The sequence below is a fragment of the Hypomesus nipponensis genome, chromosome 27 (genome assembly GCF_054491055.1).
Source record: "Hypomesus nipponensis isolate SF chromosome 27, ASM5449105v1, whole genome shotgun sequence".
Lineage (NCBI taxonomy): Eukaryota > Metazoa > Chordata > Actinopteri > Osmeriformes > Osmeridae > Hypomesus > Hypomesus nipponensis.
The window spans coordinates 3,447,100-3,474,348 of NC_140387.1; the positions used below are offsets into that span (position 1 = coordinate 3,447,100).

General features: G+C 43.5%; 1 protein-coding gene across 1 annotated transcript; it reads right to left on the reverse strand.

Annotated features, from left to right (window-relative positions):
• tbca (tubulin cofactor a) lies at positions 1-7,219 on the reverse strand. The gene is made up of 4 exons (XM_084694067.1): positions 7,060-7,219; positions 3,476-3,581; positions 1,195-1,281; positions 1-346 (listed from the first exon to the last, which is right to left on the reverse strand). The coding sequence occupies exons 1-4, from the start codon at positions 7,110-7,112 to the stop codon at positions 266-268; spliced, it is 327 nt and encodes a 108-aa protein (XP_084550193.1). The 5' UTR covers positions 7,113-7,219; the 3' UTR covers positions 1-265.
• Positions 7,220-27,249: the final 20,030 nt, after the last annotated feature.

Consider the following 27,249-nt stretch of genomic DNA (forward strand, 5'->3'; position numbering starts at 1 on the left):
TTCCGTTGAATGTTTATTGGATACTTGTGGCATTGTTTACATCACAGAATCATGTCAAGACCAGTAGGCACATTGTTCTCAAACGTAATAAATTATGACCCCCCCCCCCCCTCCCACCCCTAAAAGAAAAAAAGACTTTGGGAAAACGAAAGAAATAAAAAAATAGTAAAAAAAAAAAAAAAGACTGATTCTGTTTGTCTCTGTTTTCAAACAAGCCCAGACGAATGGAATGGACATTAAAGAGGTGCATCTCACTGTGAGAACATCATCCTTCAAGCTTCACTGAGTCCAATACGGTTCTGGCCTCTATGTACTCCGCAGATTCAGCCAAGTCTTCCTCTGTTTCCTGGAAGACACAACAGCAGAGAGAAAACATCCACATTAGTATATCAATGTTCACATTTACTTCATGTAGAAGTCATATTCATTATGTTTTTACTACAACAAAAAAGTCTGTGGTGAGAATTTTTTTATTTTTTATAGACGAAGACACACTACAAAAAACTAATGATGTTTTTGTCATTGTTGTCCTGTCCCATTTGCCCATGCAGAAGACGACAAATTCAAACGAGGCGTTAAAAGTACGAAATATATTATTAACCGTAAAATGATTCACCTCAATAAAATCAACGTTATGTCAAGGCGGCCTATGTTCAATTAATGTCCAGGAAGCATTAAGAGTTGAGGCAGAGCAGGAATTGTGTGGGTTTGACTGGGTCACATCTGTGCTAATAGAGGGCTAGTGGGTTCCTATAGTGGCCACTGTGGTGACAGCACTGCTAATGAACTGTGATGAGGCAGTGGGTGTGTGTGTGTGTCTCCCAGTGGGTGATTGAGGGTGAGGGGGGGCGGGGGGGGGGGGGAGGGGGGGGCAGAGCAAGGCAAGTCTACCCTCCTGGGTTTCCTTCTATCTTCACCTCCCTTGTGCGCTTGCTTCTACACATCTCTGCAAAAGGTGACAGCTGCCCGAGTTCTGCGCTGTTTTAATTCTGACGACCCTGAGACACGCACGTCTGTGTGTGTGCGTGTGCGTGCGCGTGAGAGAGAGAGAGACACTCCCTCTCGTTCACGCGCTGTTCTCATCGAGACACAGCCTGGAGAGCTTGATGCCTGAGCCCCTGTTTTCAAACCCCCCCCCCCCCCCCCGAGCTGATGAGTAGCGCGTGGTGGAGAAAGTTCCGGAACACGACGTACCAGCAGCTGCTGTAGCTCGCCGTGGGCAATGGAGAGGCGACGCTGGCAGTCTGGGATCATCATTCTGGACTCCTGCAACACCTCCAACTGAAAACACACACACACACACAGAGAGTACTGCATTAGCATCATCCTCTACATACTATTGATATCATACACACGGTCTGGGTTCTGTTCAGGCATGGGACAGTGCAAATTAGTATTTACAACAACAACATAAATGTAAGTAATAGATGTGTGAGATTATCATCATACTGTAATTAAGGGGCCGGTACAGTCATTTATTGCACTGAGTTAAAAGGTCAAAGGTTCAGTTATTACTGTTGCAAAACGCATTTATATAAGGTTGAACCAATTAATTCAGTTTCATATCACAAGCTGTTGTGACATAACTTGCTCTCTGCGTTGAAATGACTCTGGGTTCAACACAAGGGTTCACCATCTTAATCCAGCCATGTTCTGGTGGAGGCATTTGTAAATTCCTGAAGCATGCACCAGGCAGCCCGCATATGCTTTGCGAAGGTTAACATGGCCAGACATGCTGGTTGCGTGGAAAAAAAAAGTTCCTGGAGATATTGATTGGGCGGAGCGTGGGGCTGCAGGGGATCTCCATGCCCAGGAGACCCACCGGGAGGAGAGAGGGCCCAGGCCGGAGCATGGTGATCAGGCGTAGAGAGGTATTACTTCGCCTGGGGAGAGGCTGTGTTCCGAGTCTGGGTTCCTTTCCCAGGCACAGCTAATGTGGAATTCCCTTGACTGGCACCCCAGAGAGCGCAGAAGGCTCGGCTAACGCAGTCAGACACACCTCGCGCAGAACGCACACCGATCCTCGCGTAGCTCAGAGCCACCGCGCGCGTGCGTCTGCACAAACACACAGCGCGCTGCATGCGCAAACACAAACCCTAAAACTCTGAATACACATCACAGATAAAGCGAAAAAGGGACTGAAACAGATAACCAGGCAGTTAGTCACAACAACAACAACAACAACAACAACAAAAAAACAGGCAGGCAAGCAGGCTAGCAGATAACACGGATACATCCCTGGTAGTCTGGGCCTGGGCTCCGTTGAAAAAGCCACAAGGTGCAACAGAGTGATCAGGGCTGTTAAAACAGAGAAAGGTCAGCGCGCCCTCCCCATGCAGGGGAATGATCCCATCAGCGTGGGATAAAGATGACACTTAGAGCGTATTGATTCCATTAAAATAAAAACCTCTAATCCATCCTGCCTCCAACCTCTCATCTCCAACCATAATCCATCTGGCCTCCCCCAATCCCACCGTTTAACACCCGCCTGGCCTTGGCACTCGTCTCGAAATGAACAAACAGAAGAACTGGGCCAAAGCAAACATGGAGCATGAATTGATGCCTGTAAAAAAAAAAAACGAAACCAAAAAGTGCACCACACTGCTGGATTTAGGCTCATTGGAAACGCAGGCGCTACCCGTCAGGTGCATTCAGAGGGCGTTAAGTGCTGAAGTAACCATCTTATCCAGGGAGAGAGCGGGTCTCATCCTCATGACACATAGGTGAGAAGGAACGACAAGCAGAGGACAGAAGCTAGCGCACTTGTTTGCGGTTGTAGACCTTTTCATCCCTCCTTCAATACACTGAGCAGTAAAAGACAGGAAGAAGGAGGGAGGCGGGAGAGAGAGGAGGGGGTGGGGGGGAGGATATGGGCCAGTGATCTGTAAGCAGCTCTAAATTACCAGCATGTGTCAGTAATTATCAAACTCCTCCAAAGTTACATAATGTCATTAAATCTCATGGGCAAATTACAAAATCACTAACGATTCCTCTCTCGAAAGCTAATTCTTCATAATCATCCTTATCTGACCTCATTACTGAAATATGGGGCTACTAAAATTGCGTTGCACTATGAAATTCTCTCATCGTGTAGGCCTTCTTGGTGTCAGATCAGTGCTTTGTTTAAGTCCATCTACTGCCTTTGGAAGAAAAGATCTCTCACAAATATTTCTTGCAAAACATGTTTTCCACCAAATAGAGAAGCCCTCTTTGAGTCCCCCACTAAGACTGTTTCCTGGTCTTCTCTGAGGGGTAAAGGTTTGATAAATCAACAGTGTGGAACTTCGAAAACCCTGAAATGAAAGTGAAGATGAATAACAACCCAGGACGATCGTTATTAAAACTGAAGATGTTTTATTTCATGTTTATAAAGGTCGTTCATATAAAAACCCCATTCCTAAACATTAGCAACGCCCATCACTTTCCTAACCCTGGAACGGGTTTGTTTCCACACGACACTACTCGCTGTACCAACCTGTTTCCTGATGACGTGTTCACATCCAGCTTCAGCCTTTATCTTCTCCACCTTCTCCTCCTGGAGCGAGGCCTCCTTGGTGTACATCATCTTATCCTTCACCAGTCTGCAGACGCAGAGGAGAACCAGACGAAACACAAATCATTTGCTTGTGGGCCGTTAAAACTAGTTTCATACTGTATTGTCCGACCAACATGCACCAGTCATGCAGACACAACAGAGAGCCACAAGCCCTGGGCACAGAGAAGACTATCCTGCCAAGACAAGCCATCTGTTCTCTTTCTCCTCCATGCTGAGTGGTGGGAAAGAGGAAATTATGGCTTTGCACTGATCCAGATGTGTTACTGGTTAGTTAATACCTTTTTTTCTATTGTATTTACATTTTAAATCAACATCCACTCCTTGTCAGGTTGTAGAAACAGCTGAGCTGTTAATATAGGTAACTATAATAAACATCCTGCATTTCTAAGCATGTTTGGTCCTGCCTGCAGTTGTCAGCGGCGTGTATTGCCGATATAAATCTGCATCTGTGTGCTCTTTAGCTTAGGATGTGAGGCCTTCAGCTCCAGCCTGATCACCTCACTGATCGGACTCCTAGCTCCATTTATCTGACACTTTTAGCCTCATGCCCAATAGCGCGAACACACACACACACTTTCTTCCTCTCTCTCACACACACACGCACACACACACACACACACACACAACTAGCCCTTTCTGGGATTAATTGATCATCAATTTAGTCCCTAATTTAGACCAAGTCAGGTGGTAAATGGGCCACTTTTCCTTGATTGTTAGTGAAAATGGGCTTGAGTACATTGATAAATTTTGATTATTTATCAATTACGGGCCAAATGAAACTAAATCTATTAAATAAATTCCGACCCTGATTGGCATAATGGAGTTTGAAAATATCGCTATTGATAATGATTCTCGACTAATAGTCTTTTCCGGCTACGCTTGCTTGTCGGAGGGACGACGCAAAATTCATTTTTCATAAAATCAGCTGCGTGCGCGTGAGTGAGTGATCCTTCATTAATCAGTCACATTACCGGAGACCCTTCCCTCGGCGTAGTGCCGCGCTTTGCTTAGCCTAAGAAGCCCACAGCACTCTGTCATCTTTTACGTCAATTACCGCTCATTTTAATACATTTCCATCAAGACGCTCTTAAACGGCGACCATATGCAACTGCAACTCCTCTCCCCTCCCTCTGGCTTCACCCAGAATGAGTGATGTCAACGCTGGGATTATTTAGACCAAAAAAAAGGGCGGCAAAGAGAAGAAGAGAGGGAGGAAGACGTCTCGAAGTAATTTGAATAAAACTGAAGGACAGTCTAATAACAAAATGTCCATTCCCTGCCTTCCAGTCCTGATGTTAATTTCTTATTTCTCTCAGACTGGGAGCGGTGTGTGAATCAGGGGTGGGGTCGAGGCTGGTTTTAAATAGACCTGCCACCACAAGCTTAATGGAAAAGGCAGCTCCCTGGAAAATAGAAGAAAAAAAAAGGAAAAAAAAGAAGGGAATTAGAGTCAGCCGACCACATTCGGCCGCCTCCCCCAGCACTGTATTTTTGAGCCACGACGTAGCCTGTGCCAGGGCTCGAATGACAAAGGCAAATTACTGTTGTCATTTTATTAAGGGTATCCGCCTCGCCAGGACCGAAAGGCTGTGACTGTAAATGTGCAAAGCCACAGGAAAAGAGGCCTTGCAGCAGGGAGAGCTGGCTCTGTTCCGTCTGCGCTCTCCAGAACACAGACAGGGTTGGAGGGGCCAACAGGAGGAGAGAGACATGGACTACATGCAGAGAGAGAGAGAGAGAGAGTGAGATGGACGTAAGGTAAAGAGACAGGTAGTTTCATCTGTCTAACAAAGGGTGGAAGTCTCTGCCACTGGCATGAATCATGTGACACAAATGGAAATAAACCCTCCCCCTGTCTATGGAGGACATAGTCCAGTTCCAAGAATTATAGATGAACTACTAACAGATGTATTTAACGATGGGGCGCACTGAAAATAAGAACAAAACGGGGTCATCTCCAGCTAGATGCGTTTGAACTGCCTACTATGGGGCCTTTTTCACTGCTGCAGACCTCATCTGTGACATCATCCTCAGTGGGAAATTCAGCCACTGCCCTTAGTCACTTTCATCAGGGAGCCTGTTAGTAATCTGACCCTAATCAAAACACAATCGATACCACATTACGCAAAGGCCACACAAAAGTGGGGAACCGAGACGCAGGTGGGAAACTCTCAGATTGCACTCAGGACTCCTTTTCCATTTACAAAATCCGGCCCGCTGTACATTAAGATGCAATTTATGAACAATTTATTTTATTAAAAAGAAATAGCATTTGATGGCCTTGCATACTGAGCGTACAGGCAACGGTTCCCAAGACTAAATAGTTATTTAGGAGGTTGTGGATAAATACATATATGATGCCATGATTACATATACCTACAGAGATAGTGAGAATACATCCATTCCATGCTTCTATATCATAATCACAGATTAATCGAAAAAGTGCAGCAGTTTGAATACAAAGAACTGCTGTAAACAAAATATGACGGGTGATTAGGCAAAGATTCTAATATTTGGCATCAGTGTTTTGACATCCTTGTTTACCGGACAGGACTGAGACAGGATTGATTGTATATAGTAAGATATTATTATAATACTGTTTGCAATAGTATCCTTGCCATTAAATATACATATTTGCTACTGCCCAGGATAGCCATAGCAAACAAACATTGGACCTTGGACTACTGAGAATAAAGACATGTTTAGTACACTTCGAAAGTACCATACGTCACAAGGCCTACACCCTCCAACGTCGTTGGCTAACGTTAGGTAGCTGGCTAGCCATAACATAAATCAATGCCATAGACGCAAGATCGCTGATTAGCTTGGGTATATGTTGATAACTGAAACCAGTCTTTTTATTAACGTATAGTTAGCACGCGAAAAACGTGTACAAGCTGTCATGTTGCTATCGGCTATATAGCTGGTACTGTAGCCTAGCTAACCGTTAGATGTATTCAATCACAATAAACTATCTATGATGCAATCTGGCTAGCTGGCTAACAGTTAGCAGTATGCAACTCCGAACCCCAGGTTAACAACGTGGCCAAGATGACATATTGCTGTCGGTTAGATAGCAGGGAGCTAACCATTTGATGTCTTAAAGCACAAGACAATACGTATGCAATCTAGCTAGCTAGCTGGCTAACAGTTAGAGACTGGCTAGTCAGCAGCATGCAACTCGCATTGTTAAGATAGCGGCCAGCATCCAACTCCACTGGCCTAGGTGACGATGGTCAAAAACCCAAAGCTAGGCAGAGAGTTGAAAATGCGGCCAACCTCCTTTACTAGTGTGCGCGCCGCGATAAAAACTGTAAAGAAAAGACCGAGCTGTGGACTGTTGAGTTTCGAAAAATATTGGAACCGAGCTAGCTAGCCTAGCCGAAAATAAAGCTAAGGATAAATCTAGCCTCGTTCATTTTCTGTGGCTCTAACACACTGCAGTATGCGGATCCATGATATGCTAGGCTATACCCTTTTTCAAAAACCAAAAGCAGACTTACCGTTTAACAATACCTGTTTTTATTTTAATTTGCCGTATTCTAGGATCCGCCATTATGATTAATGTCCAATTTTCAGACTGAAAGAGTGTTGCTATGAACGTTGCTAGCTACTTCGCACTATCTCCAAAGACAGTTCCTGTTCTGGTACACGTGGTGTGTCACGTGAGTGCGCGAGACTTCTGTTCCATCATGGTGTTCAGTGCGCACAAAGAGTAGCCAAAGAAATTATATACTGTTTGTAAATAGGAGCATTATCTTTAGAATAATAGGCTATAGGAGTCACGTTAATCTCACTGACTGACATTTCGAATATTAGGTAGCCTACGTGTTAATACCAAAGGGAAATTGCGGCGTTACAGAAGTGCAAATAAAAATAAATCGAAGTCAAACAACATAATCTGTGAGATCGTGAGAGGTGGAGACGTGGAGATGCCTAATGCAAACATGACGTCACACGTTACCTTCTATCGTTTCCAACCCTAAAGTGGTTTGATGTTTGAGGAGACATTCATCCAACCTACTGCTTCTTACATTTAAAAGGCAGCGTGGTCCATCGTTTTTACTCAGCGATTTTTGGCTAAGTGATGTTGTAGTTGTGTCGACGAATATTAACCTAGAATAAAATGTTTTTTTTCTTCTCCATATTGCCTGATATAAAGTGCTGCTATTGCCAAGTTACACTTAACTCTATATAGCCTATTCCTATCAGTTTCAACCTCTCCTATTCATTTTACTCGAAATGTTTATTAGTTAAGGCATGAACAAATGGCTGTGTATGTTACAGAGACAGCCTATTCAATACCAACAATCTGAATCTCTTTGTCTGCGTCTCTTATTGATTTGGGTTATCTATGAAAAATAATTTAATTTCGTTGCATTCTTCAAGGTCCCCTTGACTTGCATCACAAAGAAAAGCTTGTCAGCAAATGTTGTATTAGGCCATGTTGTCTATGCCTTGCCATGTAGGCTTGGCAATGTTCTATTTAAAGTAAAGTTCCAAGTTTGACAAAAAAATCTGGCTTGTAGACCTAATGACACATTCGTATAATTAACTTGAAAATATTCAGTAGAAACACCTAAAATGCCTATTGTCAATCAATAGCTACCAGTTAAGAATGTAACACAAATATTTTGATAAAGCAAGATCTGTCGTGATTTTAACCTCCGTGTGCATATAGGCTACTAGCCTACATCCCTCTATCTAACCAAGCCAATAGCCTATAATGATAACAATTCTAACATAATCGTCAAACGTTGCTAATTGTACACAACATTTGGACATAACATTTTCAGACCCTAAGCATATAGGTTATAACATGGCCAAAATAAACGCGAGACATCAGAAATGAGTCATGCCTCACCCTCTATTCCATGTACTTTTAACAGTTGGACAGGTTCGCATGTAATGAGAGGGAACTAAATAACTGAAGGCTAATCAGGATATTTCTCTCTCTCTCTCTAATGAAATAAATAAATATAGATCTAATGAGTCGTCATTAACTTCTGTTCCACCAAGGCTATAGAGGTTAAAGTGAGGGTAAAGAATACTTATTCATTCTCCCCGCTACCGGAACGACCCAATGATGTAAGATTTTAGATTTGTCATGCATTAATGCGATTCATTATTTCCAAAAGGGAATCTAAAAAGCCGGTGATATTACCTTGTCTAATACATTTTACCTACACCCGCTGCCTTTACACTGATGCACTGAAGAAATTGAGCGCATGTTAGCTCAGGCATGGGAGATGACAGTTTATTGAGGCCTGTGCTGACGGTTGTGTGAAAATATAGGAAAATCCTGTAATTAGTAGGCCTATAGGTATTGGGCAATTGTAGTAGAACCGGGCAAAACCGGCGCCTTTCTCTCTTGCTTCATGACCGTTGATTATTGGTATTTTCCGAGTTTTCCAAACTAATAAGTGGCACTATCAAGCATTTGGAAGCGCTGGGAGACTACAGACGGCCTGCTAGACTTAATTGATATTGAGCGAGGCGCTGGTAGCCGCGGACGGGGCCACTGCTGGGTAATTTGCAGTTTAATCAGCGTTTGTAATGAGAGCCGCTGATTAGCACGGGGTGGAAATAAAAGAGAGTTACAAGGAACGTCTGTCAGAGTCCGGTGATAATTCAGGACTAATTGTAATGATTAGAGCAAACTGGATGACTTTGGAGTTTTCTAATGCGTTGCTCTGTGTGTGTGTGTGTGTCTCTGTGTGTGCATTAACTTATGGTTAACTTCATTACAATTGGACTATTGCTATTGTTTGCTACAGTTGTAGTGTGCAGGACCATGGACAGCGGATCAGATATTTTCTTTTTCTTTTTTGACACAAAGAATGTTCAATGCGTTTTCACTTCACATTGACCTTTTAACAGCAACATTTCAGAACCACGGAGAGCGGTTCAATCATGTTTGCATGGGTTTGTAACCATCTACAAATTTGTTAACAAGCTAAAATAATGACCCACGTTTGACATACTGGTTTAATAGACGACTGTGTGCGCGCGCGTGCGCGTGCCTGTATGTGTTTCGCATACTCTAGTACCCTATGGGGTATATAGGGTAATATTTGGTGAGAAGAGAACATGACTGACTCACGAAGATCTTATTATCAAACAAAGCAGCTAATTTATCTGAAAATCGTTGATGGTGTCTGAGAGTGGAATGTATTCCATAAGACAGGCCTGGTTTACTGTTGGAATAGCAAATGTGAAATTAGTGAGAATGTGTGTTTGAACGTGGTCGGTCAATTAGCGGGAGGGAGAGGAAGGAGACGAGCAAATCAGCTGTAAGCTCGCGCACAAGGCGCATCTGCCCAGTACTGGCACCTGCTGTCGTTTATCTCCTGCTGTCTCGCTCCCGACTCCCCCCCCCCCCCCCCCCCCCCCTCTCCTCCTCGCGTGCTCTGATCCTCTCTCATTCACTCTGTCCCTACTTCAAAAAAGATAAAGTTGGAAATATGACAAATATATAATAGCATTTCTGACGGTCTGCCTGCGATAAAAGGAAAACGGTTCTTTGAATCCATCTGTTTTTTAACAACAGTGATGTGAAGCATAAAGCTGCTAACAACAATACTAATTTATCTAACGATGGCTACTCATGTTTATAATCTCAATATCAACCCACATATTATTTGTAAATATATACAAAGCCCTGTTGCGACTGTGCCTTCAATACGTCTGCAGTGACCTTCTACCATGAGGTCTGTCTCCTCAACTGGTAGTGGAATCTGGACAGGCTGGAGCCCGGTCGATTCCACTGCTAGAGGTTATCTATACGCGGTATTTTAATGTCAGGGAGTCGGGCCAAATTGATAGTGATAAATATTTGCCGGAAGATTAGGTGAGGGGAGTGTGCCAGGGGTGCTCTATCTCAGACCTGGAACCTCGCTAGAGCCGTCCTTCTCTGTGCCGGATTAGCCTCATCCATCCAGTGTCAATGGCTGTCTTGTTGAGAAAATCAGTGAGTAAACACGGTTGACAGAGAGGGGGGGGGGCACTGATTACTCATACAAATAGACTGCAAACTCCGCCAGGACGAGCCTGCACGCGCCTCCCGAGATGTGTGTTTTTTTTCTCCCACTCTTTCCCTCTTCTCTCCTCCTTTTCTCGCGTGTTGACAGCCCCGCTGTCTCTAAGGGTTCCCCCTGTCCTGCTGTTCCCACTTTGTCCGCCATCAATCACTCCGCCATTGTGTCCTGGATGTTATATAGAGTCACTTAATATCCCCTCCTTCATCTCTATTCACTCCAGGAATGATTCTCCATAAGGGCCAAACACCTCAGTTATAGGGGATGTACGTAGGGGGACGAGGGGGAAAGGAGTCGACACCAAAAACCTACAGAAGTCGAAAATGAGAGACAGAGAAAGATCTGTTGTATCACTTTGCTTATTTGACCAGACATGTGCATTACTGAGACATACACTAAAGGGAGGGACTGTAGCACGGCCCCTTCACGTCTCATGAAAATGAAACAGAGTAAATCACTATTTGACTCAATGGGGAGTTAGATTGAGGCATTCAGCTTTACAGACTCATTTATAACGGAGGACATATAACTTTAAAAAATACATGTTATTTAGCTTAGTGACCAAAGGCCAAAGGATGGTAAAGAAGCCTGAATATTACATTTATTATTAGTCATTTTTAGTCATTTAGTCATATTAATGCATAGGCGATGACAGATTCATCTGTCGAAATAAGATATGCATATTGCATTAGGTTTCTCAGGTTTAGAGTTTTTCAATGTATTTGTAATTGTCTCATTGTTCAAACAGACAACTAAGATTGGAACGGGTAACAATCCTCTATCCATGAATTACGGATGTGTTATTTATTTAATCTCCAACCACAATGTGATGTTGGCATGAATATTATTAAACCATTTGACCAGATAATTCACATATGAGTGTTAGATTTTTATTTTATTGCTCAAATGTTATGTGAACGTTTACCATAATTATTAACTGAGTTTCATTTAAACCACTTAAGCATGAACTGATTTTAAATGTGTTTTTTCGACATTAATAACGATTTCAGTCAGCAATACCATACAAATTTGACCCCATCAGTCGTATTGTCCTGATCTCAGTTGAAAATGTGTTTAGGCTATTTTGTTTTATTATCTTTAGTCATCGTCTTTCTATAGGCTACTTAAATTTCTTAGGCGTTTATTTATTCCATGCCACTAAAGTACCTCCTTCACTTCTCACGCAAATCATTAATTCTGTCTTCAGGTAGAATAGCCTTTTAGACTCGTTTTGCCCTCTGCGTACAATGGAGACATCACCTTTCCAGCACGAGCCCCGTATTTTATGAAGGTTCTCTGACAAATAGGCCTCCCTGCTACGCTTGGGTGGCCACCTTCATTCCGCACTTGGCTTGTTTACATAGCACCAGCACCATTTCCACGGATTAAACAAATCACTGCCCAAGGGGGACATCCATAATCCGCTAACGGGTCACCAAGAAGACAGTTATAAATGCTGGTGTCTGGCATTAAGGGAGAATAGATGTCCGTGTCCAAAGATGACCTTCTTCCAAAATGTACCAAAACTGTCCTCTCAGTAAAAAAGAAGGGCGGGATTGGAAGGACTGGGAGCAGTTGGCAAAATAGATTAAGGGACGTGGTGTTTACTTTAACTCGGTCTCATGTTCCAATTGCTGAAAAGTGTGCTTCTAATAATAGCTCTTAATTTGAATAGCATGCTTCCAATGATAGGAAGAAATGACGGTTTTAAAACGAAGTAGTGCCCATCATCTTTTATCAGCTCTCAGTTTTATGACACATACCATGATAGCTGGAGACAATTTCCTACAAATAAAGGGGCCGAAAAAAGAGATCACGAAAATATGGATTGGACCAATTTACTTCATCATTCCAAATTAGAACCTTATGAATTGTTCAAATTTGATAACAAGCACTCAATTCTCTTCGTTATGTAAGTTAAATTAGACTTCGATAAAAAAAAATGCAGGGGCATTCAGTGGCTCCTTGAATAAAATGTAATTTGTGAGAGAATTTGTTGTATCTGTCACAAATATTCCCAATTAGCGACAGTAATTATTTGATAGTTTCTGCAATTATGGCTTAAACGGATGAATTTGGAACTGTGTGGGAGCATAATTGGCCTAAATGTGATATTTTGCATATTTGCATAATGAGGAAATTGGTAGAAAATTGTGTTCATTCATTTGTGAAAAATCCTATGAATTTTATGAATTTGAAAGGTCTGTTCCTGCAGTCTGTGACTTTCCAGACTGCTCCCAAAGGGCTCGACTAAAAAGTAGGGCGCGGGAATCTTGCCAAGTGGAAGAGAAAAAGGAAAAGAGGAAAAGAAGAGAAGTGCAAAGAGTGGAACGTGACATTCTTAACTCCTGAGAGGAAAACTCGCGTGTGGCTAATGAGAACTATGTGAACCGCGGATTTTGTCTTTTCAAGCCAAGAATGTTCTGGAGCGTTTCTGGCCTCTCTGAGACCTATGACGCAAGTGGCGCGGGTTCGAGCCCCGCGCTCGCCAGAATGCAACATTGGTGTAGGAGAAGTGTGGAAACGGCGGTCGTCATGAAAGAACTTAATGGTCTTTAGGTACCTCAATTAGTCTACTTTATAACATACAGCGATGGATGACACCACCGTGAATGAGGCTATAGCAAGCGAAGTGTGGGTAATAGGCAATAAATAATTTAATTTTAAGCATTTGCAAAATTAGAGTATTTCTAGTTCAACTGAATTCTAAACTACCATGCTATTAACCCCGTTATAAGCATACTTTTCCAGTTTTGCATTAAGTGGCTTGTAGCCATTTTTAAACCAGTGTTCGTACTACATACCAATCGTAAAACAAGCAGAATGGTTAACACTGAACGTCTTATTCCAGCTTGCAATTACTATGAGCCAACATGTTCCTTGACATGTCATCCATTTCAATTATTTACTGCAAGGTAACAAATATGCAGATTTTTACAGCATGAATATGAATTAGGATGAAACGTATTTATGATATAGCACCAAACCAATCCTATAAACAATCCAACGACTTAAGTGAAGTCGTAGAGCAAAACCTGGCATTAGACTTTTAGCCTTATTTCCCATGTTTATTACTTTCAGTACCCCCACTGAAACAGAATTAGCAATTCAGTTATTTCTATTGTAAAATGCATTAGATTCTCATTATTTATTTTAATGAGTTGCTGTTTGTTTATGTTTTGGTTTCAAGATCTTCCACATGAATGACACATTCAATTAAAACTAGGGGTCTATGTTAATGGGATAGGATTGCAACTACGAGAGACTCATCAAAACAAACAGTGTTGGTTCAACGTAAAGTTTTAGGGGGTAGATTACAGAACCATGCAAACACACACACACACACACAACACGCACACACATCTCTATCCTATACAACCCTCTCTTCCATTCCCCAGAAGCTCATAAAGCCAGTAGGCGATAATGATCCTGCCATAGACTGTAATGATCTCGCCATTTCATGGGGTATTACACTATAATGATGATAGTCCTCCATATTTGCATCCCATCCAGCCTTTAGCTGGTGAGAGGCACCTCCATTGTACCTGGTACGGGTAATTTATGGAGCAAAGGGATGAATATGTCGTCCTGAAATAATACAACCCGTACTTACAGTCAACCACAAAGATTTATTACGAGATTGTACACCCAAACGCAAACAAAGCCGCTGTGCAGGTGTGTGTGTGTGTGTGTGTGTGTGTGTATGCATGAAGACGAAGCAGGAAGGGGTTGAAAGGAAACCTGATGAAGACACACACAAATATTCACCAATGACAGCACATAAAATATTACAAGGGATTGGCTTTGAGAGGTTTGTGTGTGTGTGTGTGGGGGGAGGGGAGGGGGGGGGGGGCGTAAAGGGTGAGGGGAGGAGTAGGAGGTGGGGTAGATATTCAGAGGGTTGGACGAAGTCTCGTAAAGACGTACCTCCTCAAAAAGCTACGCCACCATAAATGTGTTCTTTACCAGACAAAGTTTCCAATACCAACCGTGAACAAACAGAAAACACACACAGCAAAAACACAAACACAATCACATAAAGACGAGGACAGAGAGAGAGAGAGAGAGAGAGAGAGAGAGAGAGAGAGAGAGAGAAAAACAACCCTGTGCGTATTTTACTCCAGGAGTTAATGGGAATAAAATACCTTGGTGGATGAGTGCAGATGTGTTTGATACAAATAGTCATTTTCCTATTTGCTGCCTCATTGAGCATGATGAATGATGGGAGTCAGGGAGGCTGGGTGATGAATGGCGGCACCTTGGCTCCATTGCATGCCCTATTGATTCTCCTTCTTTATTACTCCTACAACCCAGCTGGCTGCTCCTGCCCTCCCTACACTCTCTTTCCACTGGGGGGAGAAGGAGAGGAGGGGAGGAGCAGGAGGAGGAGGAGGAGGAGGAGGAGGAGGGAGGAGGCGGGAGGGGGGGGGGTCTTCTTCCTGCCGCAAGGCCCCTCCTCTTATAGGTCAAGGGATGTGTGTGTGTGTGTGTGTGTGTGTGTGTGTGTGTGTGTGTGTGTGTGTGTGAAACTTGGACTGTGGTATGTAGGGGGAAAATGAGTTTTCTGATTAGTCCACTCAGGGCCATGGGCCTCTAATAGGGGCTTGTCTGTAAGCCTGGTTAGTTAGCGGAGTTTCCCAGAAGGGGAGACCAGGGAGACAGGAAGTGATGTCGGGAAAAGGAAACGATGTGCTTATCGGCAGAGCATCAATGGATGAAAACAGCAGTGATAAATGCTATTTATACTACATGCTATAATTAACATGACGTAGACATCTGAGGATGGAAATCAGAGAATGATGTATAAATACAATACAATACAAACAATGTAGTCATAACTATAGTCAGTTTAGTTTTAGCATTTTTCACAAGGTCCTTTGTCAAACCACTGTATGAAATAACCATCATGTGATTTATTGTCTGTATCTGTTCAAATGCTTTTAAGTACAAACAAATGAGATAAGTCAGATCAACGTTGTCGCACTGTAGTCAACATATAATTTTTGTTATTATAGTTTAGCGTACCTGGCAGCTGAAATGTGGTTACATCGTGCGGAGGCTACTAAATACAAGTCTTTCTAACTCTGAGCACTGACAAACCGTTTGAACCATGCATTACTTCTGATCCCTGATATTCTGCTGTGCTTTCCATGTGCACTATTTGCACGTTGCTTTTGGATAAAAGTGTCGAAAAAAGGAGTCCAAATGAGTAAACGTGAAAGTCAAAAAGTAACGACTTGACAATAAATCAAACAAAGTGAAAAATTAAAACAAATCCACTGAGAAGTTTTTACCCGTAGGCCACCAGTGCAAGTGAAACCCCTTTCAGACCTGCCGGACTGAACATGAAAGGTAAAAAAAGCTGTCTTTGTCATGTGCACACCTCGGGTCTTCCACGGTGCCGGTGGGAGTGACAGTACGCTGGGCTCCATGTGAACGATCCACCGGAGGCACAGAGACACGTCCAGCTTCAGATGGTAACCCTGGTCCCCAAGGCTCCGTCAAAACAAAGGCTTCTCCCTCCTTCCTCCCTTCATTCTCTCTCATCTGGGTCCTTCATCTGAAACACGCTCAGCTGGAGCCTGGGACACCGTTAGGACGTGTTGTCATGTCTGGTCCTCCAGGGCCACCCCAGAACAGAAACTTGTCACCGGCCTGTCGTTCTCCTCCCTGGCCCCCTCTCTCTCAACCGCTCCGAGAGTCACCCCACAAGGCCAACATGGCGTGGCGTCGTGACTTAGACAGAGTTTATGTCATCAAAGTCACCAGACACGGTATTCACATTCCAGATCCTCTCACTCGCTGGTGGGTTTGTGCTGGTCGACTGGAGACAGGGTCAAAAGAATGTCGCTGGTTTGTTGACGGTTTGTGTTTTGGTTTACCGAGTGCAATCCTCCATTTGACTTTCTCGTAACACATACACAACCTTTACCCCCCCAAAATAATTTAACAGACACTTTTATTCAAAGGGAAGTACCAATAGTGCATGTTGGAAGTTATCCATAGTATTTCAGAGTCAGACTCAAAGAACGGTCTGAATTTACTAGCCAACTGGCAAGTTAACCACATCTGAGTTACTAGGCACTGTCAACAAAAACAACATTACAGTGCAGCAATAACATGCCAATTACTTAACTACGGTGCAACTATAACAATTACATTTGTGCATATGTACAGTTCAGCTAAATGTGCGACATAATAAGGCTACATGAAAGCCCTTCACGGATGCAGTCTCTTGTCAGACAGTGGAACAACAGGATCTCAGAGGGGAGAAACATCTTGTTATTGTTCATGTGAAGAAGGAGTTTATCACTTTGATCTGGTCATATGTGTGTCTGTGGCTCTGTTCGAAAACTCTTAAAATGCGTCCTTCCATCCTTCCTTCCTTTTAAGACAGCGAGGTCTGTTCGAAATGTCTTAAATCTTCTCTTCCTGTCTAATAAGATACCTTGAAATACGTCACATAACGGTAATTTAAGAGAGCATATGAGCTGCCTTGCTGTCTTAATGGCGGCACGTATTACCCATAACTCTGTGCGCGGGGTTACCGTGAGCAACAAGTTAAACAGAATCCTTTGACCGCCATTGCTCTACGTTTTTACAATTCATATTTCAGCTAAACGGTACTTGTAAATCAGCATCTGAATAAAAATGTATCGAGAAGTGGGCAGTGTAGTTGCTGAAAATGTACTTATTTTATTGATGACACTCCTAATTTGTAAATTTGCTCCGACTTTTCGATAACGTACAGTAGTTAGCATCGCCGTGCAGTGCAGACACTAGCTAGTTGCTGCGTTTTATCACAATCCTATCAAATGAGTGAAATACAAACACAAATGTTATGAGCTATTGAGCCTATATCTAACACAAGTTTAAATACAGCTTAACTTGACTTAGTGTGACAATAAACTCAATGCAATTGACTGCCGTCTGACAAAGCGCGCTAGTGCCAGCACATAAGTACACACAGCGCCATGACGTACATCCTGTCTTAATAGGCTGTTCGAAAACAACGGTTTTTAAGATACCTTACCCCGAAGAGAGCTGTCTCGTTAGACACCTGTCTAGCAAGACATCAAGGATTAAGACAGCTGTCTAAGTTTTTGAACAGAGCCTGTGTCTGGGCCAGGTTCAAATAAAGTTAATTAATATTTCTGTTGAATGCTATGACTTATTAAGGGCTTGTAATAACTTCTCACGTCCCTTGATAATAAACAACAAGGCAAACCATTTTCACTGCTGGTCTTTGTTAACTGAAGGTGGAATACTTACATATATTCTTTGGCCACACCAAAGCAAATAAAATCTGACCTTCTATCATAAATTAGTCATTTATTCTCTAATGACTACATTTCTATGCACTTGGACTTCAGTCTTACACACCCACTCACTGCCTACCATAGTTAACAATCAAAATCCAATCCACGAAGTGAAAAACAATACTCATTGAAAATAATGGGCAATCTCTGCGACTGATGAATTGAATTTCGATTCATTTCCTAAATAGGCTGAGTAGAGATAGAAATGATCCCAACCCATTATGCATACACATATTAACCTCAGAGGTAAGGCCTTGCTCGTGTGCACACAGCAACACACGCATTCACACACACGCACACACACACATGCACACACACGCACACATCCACACACTGACACACGCACCCAAGTGTACACGTACACATGTCTACCACACACACACACGCACACACATACACACTGCCACACACACACACACACACTACCACACACACACTACCACAGACACACACACTACCACACACACACACAACCTCTATCTACCTCTCTGTATGGCCTGTGAGATGCTCACCAGACTAAATTACAAATGTTTCAGTGGATTGGAGTTGCGGAACATAATGAAGCAGCGCTGTGCGCTGAGAGGTAATTACCCAGCATGCCGTTCCCCAGCCCTGCCAGGTTACAGAGAAGATGAATAGGCAAAGTACAAAACCACTGACCCCTCAAAAGTTTCATTTACCTTCTCCCCCCTTGTAACTGCCTCCCCCTGGTTTGGGGTGGTGGTGGTGGTGGGGGGGGTTTGGAAGAGGTAATCATCTAGGGACAGTTTTGGTAGCTTGATGAATGGTGTGTGTGCCTATGGCACTCGTACACACACACACACCTATTTATCTGCTCGAGCCCCAAGGCAGCCGGGCAGGCCAGGAGATGTGGAGCACGCTGGGCGTTATTGAGTCACCAGGGCTGACCGAGCGAGCGGAGAGACAGGCCAGGGTGAGGAGGGGAGGAGGAGGAGGAGGAGGAGGAGGAGGAGGAGGAGGAGGAGGAGGGGTTAGTGAGTGGGGGGATGGAGGGACGTAAGGAGGACAGACTGCTTGGCCGGGGAACGAGGAGCCGATCAATCCCAACACCCCCCCTCCTCCTCCTCCCCCACACCCCGGCCTCTCCACCACCCACCCCCCCCCCACACCCCTCTGTCCCCCCCCCCCCCACACACACCCCCCAAGCCTATCAGTCACGTCCTCTCACTCTGTCCATTTTTGCTGATGAAACACTTTCTCTGCCCATCGGCCCATTTCCAGGCCAAGAGCGAGCGAGAGAATGGAAGGAGGGGGCACTGTGGGAGTGGGTTTCCTTTTGGAGTGCGTATGTGTGCGTATTTGTAAGTGTGCGTGCGTGAGGGAGGATTAGGGTCGTCGAAGGAGAAAGGTATGGAGGGAGGAGACGGGCATGGGCACAACGGAGAGGGGGAGAGAGGGAGAGGGGGAGAGAGGGAGAGGGGGAGAGGGGGAGAGGGGGAGAGGGGGAGAGGGGGAGAGGGGGAGAGAGGGAGAAAGGGAGAGGGGGAGAGAGGGAGAGGGGGAGAGGGGGAGAGGGGGAGAGGGGGAGAGGGGGAGAGGGGGAGAGGAGGAGAGGGGGAGAGGGAGTGGAGGGCAGGTGCCTTCTGTCAAACCTTCCTCCCCCAAGGGTGGGCTGGGACCGAGGAGTTGAGAGTGGGTCGGGCAAAGCAGAGGCCCTGCAGGTAGGGCCAATTCAGCCCTCCTTCCCTGGCGTGCCAGCGAAGGTGGCAGGATCCAAGCTCCGTCAATGCATAATGCATTAGAGGCCTCCTTCCACTGACAGCCCCCTCTGCCGCCCTCCACTCCAGCAGTCTGGCCGCTAATCAAAGACGACATATCCGAATGTCCAGACACTCACAGACAGAAATTTACTAATCAAAAAGTGTATTTCCTAGAGGCTGACTCCCAAGAGAAATTCAGCTGGAAGAAATTGGAATAATTTATTAGCTTACAAGTTTTCGCTGACAGTTAGCCCGAGGCTATTTATCTCAGTAATAGAGAACGTCTCCAATGTGGCAAAATGGACCAAATCAAACAGCTTTGATCAGAAAATGAATCTGGCAAGGCTGTCTGTCTCTCGGTGTCCCGCGAGGCAGCCGGGGAACAAACAAAACAGAGAGAGGGAAGGGGAGAGAGAGAGAGAGAGAGAGAGAGAGAGAGAGAGAGAGAGAGAGAGAGAGAGAGAGAGAGTGAGAGAGAGAGAGAGAGAGAGAGAGAGAGAGAGAGAGAGAGAGAGACAGAGAGAGAGAGAGAGAGAGAGAGAGAGAGAGAGAGAGAGAGAGAGAGAGAGAGAGAGAGAGAGAGAGAGATATGAACAGAGAGATTGAACAAGTGGCCAGTGAACACAACACAAACAAAGTATACATTGTACACAAAATACCTCACTAGGAATGATTATTCCCACAAAGGAGCTGGTAATATTTAAAATGGAGGAGATTGCTCCATAAATGATATGACAACAGCAGAACATCAAACCAATTTGCAGGGTTTACAGTCTCTCTTCATTGAGTTTGAGATGGCACAAAATTGTCCTGCTTTTTTACATTACAAGAAGCTAGTAGCTAATGCATGTTGTCAGTTAGAAAAACAAGATGCTGAAATAGAATCAGCAAAAATATCCATCTGATTGAAAGTTCCATGAATGTGATGTGTCCAACTCACAGAAGACCTTTGTTTTTATTACTGATGAAAACACAATGTAAATGAAAAGTACATCCATGTCCATTTGATTTCATTTGACTAACCATCAGTTGGAGTTAAACTGTATTTTAGTAAAAAGAAGGCTCTGGAAGGATTTGAATTGGCAAAGAATATCCACGTGTATTAGATTAATTCTAGACTGTTCTAGACTAAATCATTCTCCTTTTGTATAAGTTTGGTTCACACGTGATATCTTTTTAATACATATTTTAGGCATTTACCAATGGAGTTTATCCTAACTTCCATTCCAATGTAATGCAGTCTCTTTGAGATGTGCGCCGTGACATTGTTCACAGTCAGAGAGCTCTCTCTCTCTCTCCCTCTCTGTCGGTGACACAGTCCGTGAGCAGAGCTGTAGAACATGCTTTTGACATGATCCCCAGGCATGCCTCTCTACGTGAGGGACGCGTCCATTAGTTCAGCAGAGTGACAGACAGTTCAAAGGGGTCGTCAGGCTGACACTGCTAGGGACAATAAACAGGCCACAGCAGTCTCAATTAGCAGAGCAGCCTCTGATCTCAGCACATCAGAGGCATCACGTGTGGCCTCACATGTTAAATGCGTGTCAATCACGGCCTCTTCACTTCGACACACGCGAAGGCGTACTGTTTAACAGTGAGAGACAGTGTGGAGGAGAGGAATTCTTTACAGTCGCCCTCAGAACTGTTCATAGTGACTAGAGTGTACTGGACTGTAAACATTGTCGTTCTCCATGGCACCAATCACCAGAGACCATCACAGATTAGGTTTACTTCAAACACATTTGCATTCAAACGTGAATACTTTGTCATTTGGCCAATGTCATTTTCACGAGAACATTTATACAGTATGCTTGCTGACAGAATTTCAAGTATTTAGGTAGCTTGGACATGTTGCTAAACAAAGAATGCAAAAGGAAGAAAGAAACAAAGAAAGAAGGGAAGGAAGAAAGAAAGACTGAAAGGAATAGAGTAATACATCACTAAAAAGTGTTTTACTTGTTACAAACAAAAAGTATGGAACATTAAAATAGTGCTCTTGCATACTGCCAACACTTACTTACTCTGCAATTAGCTTTCTGTGGAATTATTTGCAGTGTAACCCCGATGCACTTAAACCGTGACAGAAAAACAACTCGAATCATGATGGACCGAAAAGAATAGAAGCACACTTGAAAGTGAATATTAATTTCCAGAATAATTACAAGCACAACAAGCACAACAAGCACAACAAGCCGGGGTTCTTCATGTGCTGTATACAAAATCATGATCAGAGGTGATCAGCACAACAGCAAATCTGTAAGCTGTCAGACAGCCATTGTCACAGCACTGACCCCCATCCTCCCTCCTCCTGCCTCCTCCTCCTCCCTCCTCCTCCTCGTACAGCTCCCCACCTCCACCTCCACCTCCTCCTCCTTCCCAATCTATCTGCCTAATGAATTTTTACCTGGCACAGACTGCTTTCAACTCCATTTGGACCGGTGCCTACAATTACCTCCTCAGAGTCTCTAAAGTAACTGCGCTCAGCCTAATTAGTATGCATTATCAATTAACAAACTTAATAGCTGGCAGATTGATTAGATCCTCTGTAGTGGTGGCAATGCAGGAGCCAAACTCGTGAAAAATCCCCCCCCCCCTTCACACTCTTTCTCTCGCACAGTGACACACACAGGTGGGCTTGTATCTGTGCAGGCAGGTACATAAGTGCCGTAAACAAGAACACAAAGCCTAAAGTACAAGAGAGCCCAGGGAATAGCTATTTGTGTTGCCATTGTGTACACTGGCTTGAGAATAATGCAGCTATGTGTTTCATGTCAGTTTAGCATTCACATCCGGTACAGATATCTCTTCCGATAATATATCTATGAAGTAGGATCAACACCTCAATACAAGATGTATCCTATAAGGTTGGTGACCCCACTGGACGTATATATAAAAAGGATTTAGGGGAATCTGCACCAGAAGGCCCAATATCAGCATGAGAGAATGTTCACTGATTGGAAAATGTTGCTTGATTCATCGGTGTACATTTAAATGTGGGATAAATATTGATACATATTCACAGATTCACATATACAGATCCTTTCCAGAGATATGGGAGCTGTGGTAAAGAAAAGTGTAAGCAGGTTCCTTGTGAACAGAATCATCGGGTTGCAGGTAATGAACGGAAGTTTTCCAAAAGCATAACAATTGAATGTGCGCGCAGCGAGGTAAGTGTGGTAGACATGGTCGTCTAAGGAAACCAATTTGTCAGGGAAATTCATACTAGGCAACAGCAAGCATTCATTTTTTGGACATTGACGTCGCCATTAAAATGTGCTGTCTTTCATAAAAGTCGCTGAATAGATAGGAATGTGTACATTTTTCAAAACACGTCGCTTCATTCTTCTTTCACGTTTTTCATAATTGTCATAAACATTTTGACAAGCTAACATAACAGTTGCCCTGTACATCTCTCAATGAAGATGTTGTGCTACATCACAATATTAATTATTGGCAAACCTTCAATAGGCACATCACAGCATAGACTCTGGTATTAGTAACATTAAATAGTCTACATTAGACTGAACTTTGTAACCTATAAACACTTTGTCGAATATTCATGTTCGGACGCGTGTCTATGATCTTGAAAATGGGTGTTGCTCGGATTTTTCACGCACACAAATGCATTTCTATGCCATTCCAAACATTTTCATCTTGTATAAATGATTAAATTAAATATATTTGCTTATTTACATAAATATCAATAACAAAACATTATGACAATTACTCGCCCTATTGGCCACAAAGTTTATACGCCTGAAAATATACTTTATTTTCATTAAGAGCCATGAAATGCGATCATTATTGCATTCATTAAGACCACTATAGGCAATTATCTTCGTTAGTTTTTCAGTTAGTCTGTAATGGGTCATTGTAGTGATAGAGTGAACTTCACAGTGTATTTGTATGCCACACATTTGTACAAAGGACATTTACGTGGAATTATCTTTGGCTTTTTTTCTGGAGTCTGTATTTTTGTGTGTTTCTCAGGTATTTCCACACACCAGCACGGTTCAGAAAAATCCATTACCTGGGCAGAAAAGCGACAAACGCCAGTTGTCCAGATAGTTCATAGCGCGGTAATACACGGACAGGAATGTGCTGGAAATTCGGGGAAGCAACGGAATTGAGGAGTCACATACAATGAGCGTCACAGCACGGGGACAGTGGCCGGGGGAAAGAGAGGCCCCCGCCGCGTGCTCTTTGGTCACACCAATGAGAAGGAAGGGCACAACCTAGGAGAGACAGAGTGCATTGAGCCTATGTGTTGGGATCTTCCTAGGCATAAATGACAATCAGCAGAGCTTTCCGAAGTGTGTTGTATTGACTGTCTGGAAAAGGAAGCTACATTTTTGTAGATTCCATGAGAAAACACATAGTCCAGTGTTCTTAAGTCTATTTTAGGCATTTGGGAATGAGCCTATGCGTGCATTTTGAGCCACAACAAGTCACTGTTGCCCCCGTATGATTTATAAAATCGCGCTAAATTGTATTTGTGTAGCCCCTCTCACCTGCAAAGTCACAAAGGGGTTCAAAGGTGGAGATAATAAATATGAGAGAGACGATCCAATCCATCTGAGAATAAAAGACAAAATCCCTACAGGCTGGCAAAATACCGTCTCAGGAGAGAGAGAAAATGAAACTACACAGACTGCACATCAGCAATGCTGCAAAAAGTCATGCTTTAAATGTAACCGAATTCTAAAGTAAACGGTTACAAATTGAATAACGATAACGTTAGGCTATTTAAAATGTAATAAATATTTTGTAAGTCACACACTGAACTAAGTAGCATTATTAAATCCATAACACGAGTAGCCCACGTTCAGAGTAGATCAGTATAGACTGACACACAGCTTGCCATCTCAGATATCCCATATGCCACTGTTGTCTGTGGGCATGCTGCATATACAATGTGAGCCACCGTCAGTTTGCACTTATGTATATTTCGTTGTCCATGGGCTTAATTTTGATTTATAGTCCGTCTATAAATTAGAAAAATATGTTTTAGAATTCCATCCCGCGGAAAAGCGGCGCGTGATGTCAGGGGATTGGGTGATATTTAAGATGTCAGAAATACATATTGGATTAGCGCGCTTTGTTCCCCCGCAACAGCAGGTGTTTAATCATAGCTGATGGCTGGAGCGAAATGCGTTAGGACAGGCCAGGCCCAAAACTGTAGCTGCGTTCCCAAGATCGCGATAAATCATAGGCCGAATGTTGCAGCTTACCTACCCCCCCCCCCCCCCCCCCCGCGCCCCCCCCACACACACACACACCCATAAGTCCTCTCCACAAACACAAACACACGCGCACACCCACACGCTCTTCTCTTAGCAAACCTCGATTTGAATTAGAAGACTAAAACGTCGAATCCAACGAGTCTTCTAGAATTCTGGTCTGAAGCCTGTCTGCATTAGGAATATTTCAAGTAACAAACCCATGTCCGGCAGGTTAAATAAATTGATATTAGCACTGTGTAACTATAGAAGGTATATTCATTATCATGGCTGAAGTGACAACGGCGGGACAATTACGCTCATATTAATCTAATTCTTTCGGTTAATCAGGATTTATGTTACACCAATACATGGCTATAATTCGATTAAAATGACCAAATATTGACTGCAGCACACAGTTCAAGCGGTGAATGAACTCTGGGCGTGACAAGTTTGCCTCGGCAAGCCAGGAGGATTTCCGAAGTAGGGCTCCTACGCTATCCCCATCATCATCGTTATCATTATCGCCTTCTAAAATGTGATTACTTTGCCAATACGCGCTCGCTCTGTTTCCTGCTGATGTGTATTTCCCCGGGTAGGCAGAAATGGATGAGAGGTTTGAGCTGAGGAGGTTTGGCCAGAGGTGGAGAGGGAGAGGGAGAAGACGTTTAGGAGAGCAAACATTTTCAAGGTCACCCGGTGAACTGGAACGAGCGCGAGAAGATGCATGGCGAAAATAGTGCGTTTTGACACGAGCACGCGGTTTGATTAAAAGGTAAAGTAATGGGTTTAAACACACGCCACGAGAATACCGCCAGCCTCTGTTGGCTTTTTCGCAAATTACTTAACGGTGCAGTGATGGAAATAAGATTGTAATGTTTAGTAATGGAAAAGAAAGCCCAATATTCTTTTTTTCTGGCCTTCTTGTTTTCTGACATACACACAATAAATTACCCAAGCTAATAGCCATGGCGCGTGGGATTTTTTTTTCTTCTTCTCCTGAATCCTTCTGAGGGAATTCGAACACGTTCCTTGTGGTTTCATTCTACATTCGTTATCATGAACAATATTGGTTGAAATGATGAAACATCAAACTCCTAATGTAACATTAACAGTTGTGACTGGTGAGACAAATAGATGGTGTGGGTTTACAAAAAAGAAGTCAAGCTTGGAATCCATGGCATGCGGTGTTACACGGACCCAGTCCCTTAAATTTGCCTAATAGTAGAACTAGTATGCTTGCGAATTGAGGAACCCATAGAGCAGAACAAAGGGAATTGCAAAACAAACCCACAGATGATTTAATGCTGGGTGCATGGGGAAAACAAGCCGGCCATATTAGCTAGCCTAGAAAACTGCTAATCGTGCATACCTGCCAATGGGAATGTTGCCAGAAAGATTGAAATCAAGAACCGTTTTGTTTTTATCAAGCCAGGCGAACATGTACACCATCTTTAGGAATAATCAATACCTTTCTGGAATCAGAATTAGGACATTTGTGACTAAATTCTGTTTTAAAAAAAAGTACAGATTTTGGTGTAGCCTATCTGAATGGCTAAAGAGTCAGTCTGTCCTTTCTATCCATCGCAGGTCTGTTTATTCCGGAACCACCTCTTCATTGAGTCTCTTAATTCCTCTCTAATTCTGCGTGTCAGGGCCGTGTTTCCCGCTGTCCCGCCCAATGGCTCCTTGTCTCCCCGTTTTTAACTCTCTCCAGCATTACTCAGCTCAATGACACAAGGCAAATTGCGTTTAATAAATTAGCTTAATGGATTCGACAATCGGTTAGCGGGCGCAATGTTTCCTCTGGTTAAGCAAAACATTTATATCCCACATTCGCTCTCTCTCTCTCCCCCTCTCTCTCTGACTTTCTTTCTTGTTCTCTATTCTCCTCTCTAAGGTAGAGAAACAGTTTCTGGAAATGCACGTGCGCACAATGAGGCCCAAAATAAGACTACTCCATTGGGACCACAATTTCACTGTTGGTTTGCAGAGTTTGCAGTTACTGTTGCCCTGTGCGCTCCAGGCAATTGTACTGTATTAATTTTGATTTGGTTATAGCATAAATTCAACGTGCCGATGGCATTAACTTGTGGGTAATCAGTGCGTAATGGACTATTTAGACCCTTGTAGCATGCTTAAGGTAAATGCACCAATCGCATAAGGTAAATCCCTAATCACTATTATCATCAGCAGCAGCATCCTCGCCATTATCTTCTGAGGTCAACTTACTCTCCTTTCAGCTAAATCAACCAATACTCTTTGATACAGAGCTACGCCTGTATGTGGAGTTAAATGTCAATGATGATATGCACCCTCCCCTCCCCTCCCCTCCCCTCCCCTCCCCTCCCCTCCCCTCCCCTCCCCTCCCCTCCCCTCCCCTCCCCTCCCCTCCCC

Coding starts and splice junctions, on each gene's coding strand:
- tbca (XM_084694067.1), bottom strand. CDS start 7,112: ATGGCGGATCCTAGAATACGGCAAATTAAAATAAAAACAGGTATTGTT. Junction 3,582..7,059: donor AAAACAGGTATTGTTAAACG/GTAAGTCTGCTT, acceptor CTGCGTCTGCAG/ACTGGTGAAGGATAAGATGA. Junction 347..1,194: donor GCGAGCTACAGCAGCTGCTG/GTACGTCGTGTT, acceptor TGTGTCTTCCAG/GAAACAGAGGAAGACTTGGC.